Source organism: Schistocerca serialis, chromosome 8, assembly GCF_023864345.2.
Source record: "Schistocerca serialis cubense isolate TAMUIC-IGC-003099 chromosome 8, iqSchSeri2.2, whole genome shotgun sequence".
Lineage (NCBI taxonomy): Eukaryota > Metazoa > Arthropoda > Insecta > Orthoptera > Acrididae > Schistocerca > Schistocerca serialis.
Genome location: NC_064645.1, coordinates 550998423 through 551010659, shown reverse-complemented (window position 1 = coordinate 551010659; position 12237 = coordinate 550998423). Strand labels below are relative to the sequence as shown.

Sequence of the window (12237 nt, the reverse complement as noted above, 5' to 3'; positions counted from 1 at the left end):
TACACACTTTAAAGTACATTTGCTTTTATGAGGCTCAGCTGTCAGTTTTTGTACAAGGCACTGATAGTTCAGAAGCAGCTCAGTGTCTTGCAATATTATTACACCGGCACCAACTTTTTGGATATAATTTTCTCTTCCATGAAAACTCATATAGAGCTATGGAAATCATTTGTGTGTGTGTGTGTGTGTGTGTGTGTGTGTGTGTGTGTGTGTCATGTATACTACAGTTCCTGTTGCACCTCATGAAGATATGCCTGATGCTGCTTTTCACCTCCAAGAATGAAGAGTAGTATTGTAGACTCCATGGTCTTTCATTTCCAACAATGTCTTCTTGAAGGTGACATATTGGGATCTCTTTTTCAGTGAGTCCTCAAGCCAGCTGTATATTTGTTCCAACAACTAGCAACATATTTAGTTTACTAACATGGTACTGTGTCAAAAGTTTTTCAGAATTCAATAAGTTTGATACCAACCTAAGAATCACTGTCTTCAGCTTTCTAAATATTGTGAACAGCAGCACAAAGATGCTCCTGTGGGAGAACAAAAAAAGCAAATATACTCCTGTTTAAAACAAAAGTGGGGTACCAGGCTGCCTCATTTACCTTCCTCAGCTTGTTTAAAATTTTCGCAGATGTTTTTGTTTGTGAAGATATTCATGCTCTTTTTACATGCAGCTCACCTCTCACCCCCACAAGCTCCCCCAACTGTAACTCATGCACACTCACTAGTCCATCACTGTAAGTCACTCATATCCATCCTCTCCTACATGTCTATCCTCTCTCTAGCTCATTGAGCCCAGCTCATTGTCATTATCTCATTGTCTTTGTCACACGCTCCTGCCTTATAGCAATTTTCCATTGTTTGTCCTACTATTATTGTCACTGACTGCCTCTTGTTCTCTGATACTGCTACTGTCATTCATTCCTTCCCACTGCTGGCATCTCTTCTGTCATTATCTCTCTTTTCCTTGTTATCATTGTCATAGAGTCTATCTCTTATCATCACTGGCTCTTACCCACTTTCACATTTTCCTTCTCTTTATTCCTCTCCCATTGGCACTATCTCCTTCACTCTTTACCTTGCATTGTTCTGTTACTTTCAACTATAGTTCATTGCCACTATGTACCTCTCTTTCTCTCACACTACAACTGTCTTCTTCACTCTTTCTCCGTGACAACCACTATCTGCTATCGTCTAGTATTTATTACTTTTCATCAATTTCTACTGCCACTGCCTCCTTCTCCGTCAACATAAAGAATCATCAATATATTCACATGCCAAAAATTTTAAAAAGGTGCTGATGAAGGTAGACAGGCAGCTGGTACCCCACTTTCCAGTCAGTCTTTTTAACAGTACCATAATCACCTTTTTTGTGCTGCAATAGGAGCATGTTTTCATTGGTTCCCTTCTTTCCATGATACAGCAGGGCATGACACTCAATTAAAAGAACATTATGGGTCAGTAAAATTTTGGTAGTCTACTTATGTGAAACTGAAATAATGCAAAACTAACTTTACACCTCAGACTAGATTTTACATGCACAATAATTTTGCATGTGCTTCAATACAACTACTTTGGGTTCCCAGAACTCTTCTGACGATAATGGAGACACTTTACCGCATATTTCTACGTCACTTTGTTTTTACCTCACACCAGTTTTTACGTGTGTATGTTGTGTGTACAAGTGGGGTAACTTTGGAGCTCTGTCTCAGAATGGATAAAGGTGTCAAATAAATTGTGTAGGTTGTTTGAGATCAGGATCTTACGAATACATCATAAAAATTTCAGCCATTTGCTGTACATAGCCGTCTTGAAATCCATGGCTCTGTTTTTGTGCACAAAAACCATGTTTCTGAGGTGTTTCTCGATAACAGATTAAGATTTCTGAAAAAGGGAAGATGATACTTCTAGATAAATTCCTAAAGAATATACCACTAAAATTTACACAATTTGCGGCTATTGGTTATTTAGATGTCCACTGCTGTCAAGGAAAAAGGTGAAAAACACTTTTTTTTTTTTTCTCAGGAACCGCCCATGAACTAAGTGGCACCTCCATAACCCCCTTAAGGTGGAATGAAAACTACCGTATTTACTCGAATCTAAGCCGCACTTTTTTTCCGGTTTTTGTAATCCAAAAAACCGCCTGCGGCTTAGAATCGAGTGCAAAGCAAGCGGAAGTTCTGAAAAATGTTGATAGGTGCCGCCACAACTAACTTCTGCCGTCGAATATATGTAGCGCTACACAAGTATGCTTTGTGGGCACAAAGATAAATACTGGCGCCAAAACCTCTGCATCAGTAAATAAATTTAAAAAAAAGTTAGAAGACGAGCTTTTTTTTTTCTCTGCCCGAGTTTCGACCACTGCATTTTCATACATTATCCAACGAAGTAAATACAAATTCCGTATTGTTCATCTTCGAATGTAGCAGAATTTCAGTGTACTACGAAAATCCGACTGGCAAGACTGTTAGGGATGTTTGTCAATATGGCCAACTCTACGTTCCGAGTTTTATTCCTACCTTTGAGAAGAGATGGTTAGATGGTTGCTAATAGGAACCTGATGAAATGTGAATCACATGCAGTATTCTGTTCACCATAAGAATAATACGAATATAAACATTTTGCCATGTATTCTTTCGTGTTTGCTGCTATCTCATTTAAATCCTGTCTGCCTAATAAACTATGAAACTAGAGTGAGACAACAGCAAACGCGGAAGAATATACGTATCGTGTCATATTTATATTCGTATTATTCTTATGCCTAATAGTGATACAGTCAGAAATGAAGCACGGCAACTGACTAGATTTTAAATGTAAGATGACTAATTTCTGTGCAGAATTTGATGTACTAAAGAAGCGGCCACAAAGATTTTCAAACGGAGAAAAATTTTCGCTAAACACTCGTTCAGAACATGTTCTATCATACGCAGTCTATTATTTGGTTCTTGTTGATCATTATCAAAGAAAGCAGCAGTGTAAGTAACAACAAATAGCAGTCTCTTGCCAATGTTTTGCTAATGAGACGATTCCTCTTTTTTTTAAGCGGCGGTAGCGGGCACAAAAGCAAGTCATGCTGCGAGCGGCGACAGGCCGTAAACACGCACTATCAAAATGCGACAAACAATGCATGACACAGTACAGTAATGCATTTTCAGCTTAGAGTGACGTAAACACCTATAACAAAGAAAACGGCACTTATCAGATCAAAGCAAAATAAGCAATCGATTCAAACCAGACGAAGCACATGATAAAGGAAGGGTACCCGTATAAATACGAACGGAGCACCTGACGCATAGCAATGGCTACCTGGTAAAGCTTAACTGCTAAGCTTACGACTTGAACCAAACTACTGTAGCTGTATCGTCTTTCATTCGACCTAAATTGTGTCTCACATTACAATGGACCAACTTTGTTTCGATTTGGAGGTGCGGCCTAAAACGTTTCTCTCCCCTTGAATTTCGAGTCTCAAATTTCAGGTGCGGCTTAGATTCGGGAAATTTTTTTTTCCTTTATTTCGAGTCTCATTTTTCAGGTGCGGCTTAGATTCGAGTGCGGCTTAGATTCGAGTAAATACGGTACACCTAAGGAAGGGAAAAAAGACTAACCAATTTTCTCCATATGCCTAAAGCTGGGGAGGATGTGTGTAATATTCCAACTTTGACCCTGTACTATAGGATAGTTCTGTTGGGTATACAAATGGTTCCTAGCCCAAGGGCTATCCAAAACATTTGACCCTGCCTTTCTGTCATGAATAGAACCCAAGGTATGAGCCCCGAAAAATCCCATTTTTGTGCCTACTGTTTAGGAACACATTGGTAGCACATGCTGCTGCATGCATGCCAATATAGGATCAGTTGAGTTTTTAATATTATAGCTTTGAAAATTCCTGCTTACAAAGCAGTTGTTCAGTTAAAAAAACTAACGTGACCATACAAAATATGTCCGTAATTGAAAAGAAGATTGATGTCAGCAATGTGTGTATACAATTATTCTTATTCATCTAGTGGTGTTCCGTATAAATTGGAGCAGCCTTTCTCTCTCACATAATGGTCCATTTTTCCATCAATTTACAATAAACAATTGCTAGAAGAATAGATTAATAATGTGCTTCTGGGTGTTCTGCTGAGTTGTTGTTTCCATTTTATGCAGACAGCACAGATGTTCCTTTTCTGTAATCGAGATAGAATAGCTATTTTTTACTTAGATATAGTGGTTTTGAATTTGAATTATCAGTGAATCTATTTGCTGTTAAGTCACACAGTCACACCTCTATGGGTCACAATTCTTATTTGAAATATTTTAGGAAGATGATCTAAAATTACTACTTTCATTTTACAGTGTGTTTCTCTAGTTCCAAAATGCTAGGCTAGGACTATATTAGATCAATTCCAATTATAATTACTTCTATTGTTTACATTTCCTCCCTCATCCTTACATATTTTTGTGTTTTATTTTCCACACCTACCCATGCCACACAGACTTGTGCCTGGCAGTCTTCTTATGCCTCCATCTAGTCCTTGCATGCCCCACCTGACAGCACTCTTCGGTCACCCCACCCTTACCTCCTGCTATCCCTCCTCCTTCCCTGCCCCATTCCAGACTGCCACTTAATGTGATTGTTGCTTTCTGGCAAGAGCTGCCAGACATGGCTGTCGTGAGTGAGTGAGGTGCTTGTGTGAATGTGAAGGAGGCTTGGCTGAAAGATAATTATGTAACACTGTGCCTGTTTGTAATCAACATGTCATCTTTAGTGGGTAACAACCTATCCTTTTCCTAATATTGATATCTGTGTTAATTTATATGGACAGAAACTTTAGTTTATTAAAACATGGTAATTCAGTGCTCAGTTTGCTTAAAAGTCATCTCAAATTGTGTAAGTCTGATTCATAATGGAACACTGTTGCCAACAAAGAGAAAACAGTTGTTGCCATAAAAGATGGTGTGTGGCTTGTTCAGTTCAAGTTTGCTCACTGTCTGGACTCCAACCAACCAAGATCTTCACTTGATCCATCTGTTGAAATATCAAGGAAGCTGATAACATAAACTCAGTTACAATCACGAAAATTTGGAGATTACAAAGAAATTACCATGCTCACATAAGTCTTGTGAAATTTGGACTACTTATGTTGTGTCTAGACAAGACAGCCTAGACACAATGAGAGGAAGCCGAAAGGCATGCACTTAAACTCATGCAGGCTGGCGTGAGGTCTGAAACAGGATACGTAATGAATGCTATAAAGAAAAGTATGTAGCTTCTGGAATACTTAATTTTAATCCATAATTGTAGAACATTGGTCTTGTTGATACAGTATTATCATCTCAATATAACTTGGTGATGGCGCCTTGCTGGGTCGTAGCAATTGACTTAGCTGAAGGCTATGCTAACTATCGTCTCGGCAAATGAGAGCGTATTTGTCAGTGTGGCGTCGCTAGCAAAGTCGGCTGTACAACTGGGGCGAGTGCTAGTACGTCTCTCTAGACCTGCCGTGTGGTGGCGCTCGGTCTGCGATCACTGACAGTGGCGACACGCGGGTCCGACGTGTACTAATGGACCGCAGCTGATTTAAAGGCTACCACCTAGCAAGTGTGGTGTCTGGCGGTGACACCACAACTTATATACTGGCAAATGTTTTCACGATATTCAGAACATAACAGAAATGAGAAAGCATTACATTAATCATTGAAATAATCACAGGAATATCTTGAGCGTGTCATCCAGCATGCCAGGACAGTAGAAATAAAGAAGACACAATGTAGATTGACAATACCAAGAAATGTTCTGGCAAAATAAATGTATGTGCTGGACTAGTACTCGAACCTGAGATCTTTACCTTTCATGGGCAAGTGCTCTACCAGCTGAGCTACCCAAACATGACTCGTGACACATTCTTACAGCTCCATGCCAGTACCCCTCTCCTGCCTTCTAGAGTTCTTTATTCCAGGAGTGCTAGTCCCACAAGGTAAGCAAGAGAGTCTAAGAAGTTTGGAAAGTAGGTGATGAGTTACTGGTGCAAATGAAGCTGTGAAGGTGGGCCCGGAGTTGGCTTGGATAGCGCAGCTGGTAGAGCTCTTCCTAATAAAAGGCAGTATTTCCGGTTCCGGTCCAATGCACAATTTTAATCTGCCAGGAATTCTCATATCAGTGCTCACTCTGCTATGGAGTAAAAATTCATTCTGCAAATAGCAAGAAAATTTTTGCTGAAAAAGAAAAATATTTTGACAATGGATATAAGCTTAAGGGCTAAGAAGTCTTTCTCTGGAAATATTTTCTGACGCCTTATATGGAAGTGAAACATAGACAATAAATGGTTGAGCTAAGAAGAGAAAGGAAAGTTTTGATATATTGCACCAGAATAGAAAGTTGGAGGTTAGATGGCTAGATTGAGTAACTGTTGAGAAAAGAAAAGTGCTTTATAGCACAATTTGAGTAAAGTAAATGATTGGTTGATAGGCCGCGGTCTGATATATATATATATATATATATATATATATATATATATATATATATATATATATATATAAAAAAACAAAGATGAGGTGACTTACCGAACAAAAGCGCTGGCAGGTCGATGGCGCGCTTTTGTTCGGTAAGTCACCTCATCTTTGTTTTTATATATATTTTTTCCCACATGGAATGTTTCCTTCCATTATATATATATATATATATTGCGGAGTAGTAAATTTGGTTATGGAGGCGTGAAATATTTGGGTTTAAAGAGAGATTGTACAGGGAGAGAGGTTTGAAGACAAAAAGCAGGTTGAAATAGAGATAATTATGCATGCAGAGAGAGAGAGAGGGGGGGGGGGGGTTGAGGGGGGGGGGGGGGGGGAGAGAGAGAGAAGCTGTGCATCTGTAACAAACCCAAGCAGTAGCCCTCTTACGTTTTCATGGTGCCCCATAAGCATAAAATGCCCTCTAGATACACTCGTCAGTAATTTTTGTTATCCACAATATTTTAAGCATTCACTGGTATCAACTACCTCAAAAGCATCCTTTCCCTCACCATTGCAATTGTCTGTTTCACACCTATAAAGGAGACCTCTCCAGACAAAGATCTATATTTCAAATTTTTTGTTGATGTTTGTGGTTCTTTTTGTTTAAAGTTTTCCTAAGCAGATTTACTCTGCACATTAGGCGTTTCAGATTGCACCTGTCTGCTGATAAGTTAGTTCTGAAAAAGGCAGAATTGTCCACATTGTGTAGCTGTTATCTGTCCGACCACATCTACTTAAAATCCTCTGGCAGTACATTGGTTTCATAACTTTTTACACAAGTCAGTGTAGTGCCTCCAATAACATTGACCCCAGAAAAGTGCCTTGAGTGTTTCTATTGGGAATCTTCAACTCCAAGTGATTTTTTATTCTCCATGGTCCTAGCAGTCTCCAAACTTATGTTCTCAGAATATCATCTCTGAGATCTGGACCCACCAACAATTAATCTTTTAACACTTGTGCCATGTAGTGCCACTAGGTAATTTCTTACAGTAGTCCCTCCAACTTGCAGCCACATTCTTGTGCTTGTATTGCCTTCAGTTATCAAGTGAGAAATGTGGTGCAGAGGTAACACACTGGACTTACATACCAAGTATTAATGCTCTGTGTGGCCATCCAGATTTAGGTTTCCTGTTATTCTCTAATTCACTTAAGGCAATGGTTGGGTGGTTCCTCTGAAAAGGGTGCTGGTGATTTCTGCTGCTCCGTCACAATCCAGTCAGAGCTATTGTTCCATTTTTAATGACCTCATCATCAACTGGATGTTGAACCCTTTCCGTCCTTCAGTTATCGGTTCATTGCAAACATTCTTTCGTGCCTGAAAAACTATTATACTTAACTGCAAGGTGGTTCTAGATTATGTGATGTAATTAGTTCAATTATTTTTCATTTTCTGTGTATAAATTTTTCATTTGCTGTTTTTTATTTCTTGTTAATCAAGTATCTTTTGTGGGATCTTTCTGAACTACCCCTCTCATTAAGTTCTTTAGCCCTGGTCCGTGCTTACTTAAGAGATTTAGTCCATGTTTAAGTTTCGTTTATTTTCCACATCTGTTATTTGCTTTGTTATATTCGTCATTTATTTTTTCTCCAGATTTATTTCCAGTCCATTTAACTTCATCTAAAGCTTTCACTTGCTTATTATTGTAGTATTTTCCGTATCAATACTATGATTTCAATATCAGTATTTCAGTATTTAAAGGTGATTTCTAAATCTGTTCCTATTAAAATATAGTCTCTCTCATGGATTATTTACATGAATAACCCAAAAAGAATATACTTATTCCTGAAATCACTGTGTCATGACTTAACAAGCCAAAGCCTTTTTATTTTTATTTGTTATCATCATTTGTTGTTGCAAAAATTTGATCCCATGAATTCTGTTTTTCTTAGACAAAGAAAATCAACTGAGCTAGAATGTATGAAAGTATATGTATTTAACAAAAATACTTTTCATAAAAACAAAGGTTATTCAGTTTCGATCTCATTTTATACACATTCTCAGAGATTTTTAGAACTATAAGCAGCATTCTAAAAAGTTACTTGTATCAAAGGGATAGATGGCTATTCACCATATAGAGAAGATGTTAAGTCACGAACAGACACAACAAAAGACAACTATACATTTATTCTTTCGGCCAAAAAGCCTTCTTCTAAAGTCAAGTCCACACACACACACACACACACACACACAGATTCACTCGGGCACAATTCACATATACTTGACTACTGTCTCTGGCCCCTGAGACCAGACTGTGAGCAACTGTGCCTGATGGTAGAGGCAGTCTGTAGATAAGGAAGAGGCTGGGGCAGGGAGGGGGAGGATGCAGTCCGCTTTTGGGAGCATGCAGGGATGTGGCGGGGCTGCTGGGTATAATTGGGAAATTTTAGGAGGGGGTGGGCAGAAAAGGTGAGAAGTAGAGGCAGCGGCAAGAGATTAGTGGGTGTGCTGGTAGAATAGAAGGCTGTTTAATGCTGGAATGGAAGCAGGGAAGGGGCCAGGTGGGTGGAAGACGACGACTACTGAAAGTTGAGACCAGGAGGGTTACAGGAACATAGGATATATGGCCGGAAGAGTTCACACCTGTGCAGTTCAGAAAACAGGTGTTGGTAGGTAGTGTATAGATGGTGCAAGCTGTTAAGCAGTCACTGAAGTGAAGCAATGGTGTTGGGCACCATGTTCAGCAACTGGGTGATCCAGCTCTCTTTTGGTCACAGTTTGTCGGTGGCCTTTGACGTGGACAGACAACTTATTGGTTTTCATGCCCACAGAAAGCAGTGCAGTGGTTGTAACTTAGTTAGTAAATCATACTACTGCTTTCACAGATAGCCTTGCCTTTGATAGGATTGATGATACCTGTGACTGAACTGGAGTAGGGGGGTGGTGGTGGTTGGATGTGTGGGACAGGTCATGCATTTAGATCTACTGTGAGGATAGGAGCAATGAAGCAAGAAGAAGGGAGCAGAAGTGGAGGAGGAGGAGATTAGTGTTTTAAAGTCCCCTTGACAGTAAGGTCATTAGAGATGGAGCACAAACTCGGATTAGGGAAGGATGGGGAAGGAAATCAGCCATGCCCATTCAAGGGAACCATCCCAGCACTTACCTGAAGTGGTTCAGGGAAATCACGGAAAACCTAAATCAGGACGTCCGGAAGCAGGTTCAAATCATCGTCTTCCCGAATGCGAGTCCAGTGTGCTAACCACAGACATGGGTAATACATAGATTCTTTGAGCAGCAGAACACCACTATGGGAGGAGTGGGAAGGATACTGTGTAGGACATTCCTCATTCCATGGAACGATGAGAGGTATTAAAAATCCTGGCGTAGAATGTGATTCCCTTGATCCAGACATGGATAGTACTGAGTCATGAGGGGACTGCCTCTTTGTGGCCAGATGGTGGGAGTGTGGAATGTAGCAGGTGGTAGGTGATTGGTAGAGACAAGCATAGTAGATCTGTATTCTTACAAGACTGAGATTCACTTAATATATTTGAAGAGAGACTGCTCATCAGTACAAATGTGACGGCTATGGGTAACTAGACTGTCTTGGTGGTATGGAATAGGTAGCAGCTGTTGAAGTGGAGGTATTGCTGGTGGTTGGTAGGTTTGATATGGACGGAGGTACTGATGTTGCCATCTTAGAGGGGGACATCAACATGCAGCTCGTTGGGTTGAGGAAGACCAGGTGAAGTGAAGTGAATGGAGGAGAAGGTGTAGATGTTCTTCTGCAGGAATGTGGATAAGGTTGCCCTCAGCCTCAGTCATGAAGATGTCATCAGTGAATCTGAACAATTATTCCAGCCTGGATATTCCATTGTTTGATGATTTTACTTTTATCAAAGGAAGAACAATAACATTTTGGAAAAAAATCATGTTACAATGGCTTTTTTTCCATGTACAGTTTCTGACTTCAGTATTTAAGAATAAACAATATTAAAGTTGTACTTTGATTTATCTATCTTACTGTTGCCAGTATTAATAAAAAAATGTTCTTTTTTCTTGTTTCAGAATATAACACAGAGAGTCTTCTGTACTTACTGTTCTGGGCATCAATGGTATCTGTGACCTCAATGATAATTATGATATATGGCACTGAGTTTGTGGATTATCCAAAGCTGTGTGAACTCAGAGGATCCTCAGTGCTTTCTTTAGAATAGCAGTAGATAATTCTATTGCTAATTCCAGTTATTCTTGTCACTCCTAAGTACCATTTCCATAACAGTGATAGATTCTAGTAAACATATTTTTTGTTGTACATGGAGCAGCATAATTTTACCTTGCCACTTCAAGTACTACTACATGAATGTATCTACATTCAGTCTAACATATCTTCTGAAAAGCATGGTAGTAAACAAAAGAACAGAATTACATGTTTCTGTTTAAGCAGATTATAGATAGACTGTGAAGAGGCAGTCCACATAACTTTTTAGTCTTTTAACTAAATAGAAAGATTTACTTTTAAGAAATGAGGTTAGCATTCATTTCAGGAAATATAGTCTGTGGTTTCCTGTAGTCTTTCGTTTAGGTGATATGAATAAGAGATCTGCAGAAATATTTTTCTGCAGTCTCATTTTGTTCAAAAAATGAATAATATTCCATATTCTTGTACTAAGTACAATTTTAATGCATAACCTCTTTAATTATACATTAGGTACTATTTCCTGTTAAAACCAAAACTGCAATTTTTATGACTTAACTTTTGGTACTGAGCAAATTAGAAAGTAGAATTTGTTTCATTTTGCAGTTAGAATCTTGGTCACTCACATTTTTTAGTTATTTTGCCAGATTTGATTCTGGCAGTTCACAGATAGTCTGTGTGCATTTGTTATACAATATATTGCTTTTTGTCGTACAATATATTGCTTGTTGCATCAATTGTTAGGGTTGTATCCAACTGTCAGTTTTCTGTTCACCTCTTTCTGTGTTTATCACAGGTAATCATGAAGCTCCTTCTGTATATACATGTACATATGTCCAGAGGTTAAGATAGTGTAGTAGTAGAGGATATACCAACCAGCCCCCCCCCCCTCCCCCCCCCCCTCTCTCTCTCTCTCTCTCTCTCTCTCTCTCTCTCTCTCTCTCTCTCTCTCTCTCTCTCTCACACACACACACACACACACACACACACACACACACACACACGGAGAGAGAGAGAGAGAGAGAGAGAGATTCAGTTCATTTTGAAGCTAAATAGGAAAGGAGAATAATGAATATGTATTCTAAGATCCCAAAGTGAAGAGAGGAAAAGTTTCTCTAAACGACTTGTTATTCAAGAATGAGAAAATAAAGGCCAGTTGTTCCACACATTATCATGTCACTGCTTGCACTTGCATTTACTTTAAAGTTGCTATATGTTGCTCCTTGGTTCTGCATAACTTTTCATCCTGTCATTTTCCACAGATCCTTGAGGAAAAAACTTTGATTTTGAAAGTTTCTTCTTTTGGAAGCATCCATTAACCATACCATGAATTTCATTTCTTTAATACAGCTTCCATCCTTGTTTGCAGCTTTAATATTTATGTTCTCTAATTCCTCTCCATCCCTGCCCCTTTAGTTCGAGAAATATCCAACTCGAAGTAGCTGCCTGTGGTTATAGCTCTGCCATCCTTCACAAAGGGACTGTTACACTACAGGAGATGAGGAGTAGAAGCAGGTTTAAAAAAAAAATACTGTTGCAGTACTGTTGTGGTCAGCAAGTGAATCACAATTGACAACTGCCCAAATACATTATATCAGACACATTA

The 12237-nt window shown here is 39.1% G+C and overlaps 1 protein-coding gene across 1 annotated transcript in view; it reads left to right on the top strand.

The window, feature by feature from the left end:
- Positions 1-11559, top strand: part of LOC126416668 (phosphatidylinositol-3-phosphatase SAC1-like) — a 70463-nt gene extending 58904 nt beyond the window's left edge. The window contains exon 13 of the mRNA XM_050084468.1: positions 10502-11559. Coding sequence (XP_049940425.1) covers positions 10502-10650 — 149 coding nt within the window. The 3' untranslated portion in view covers positions 10651-11559. The remainder of the gene's footprint in view (positions 1-10501) is intronic.
- Positions 11560-12237: the final 678 nt, after the last annotated feature.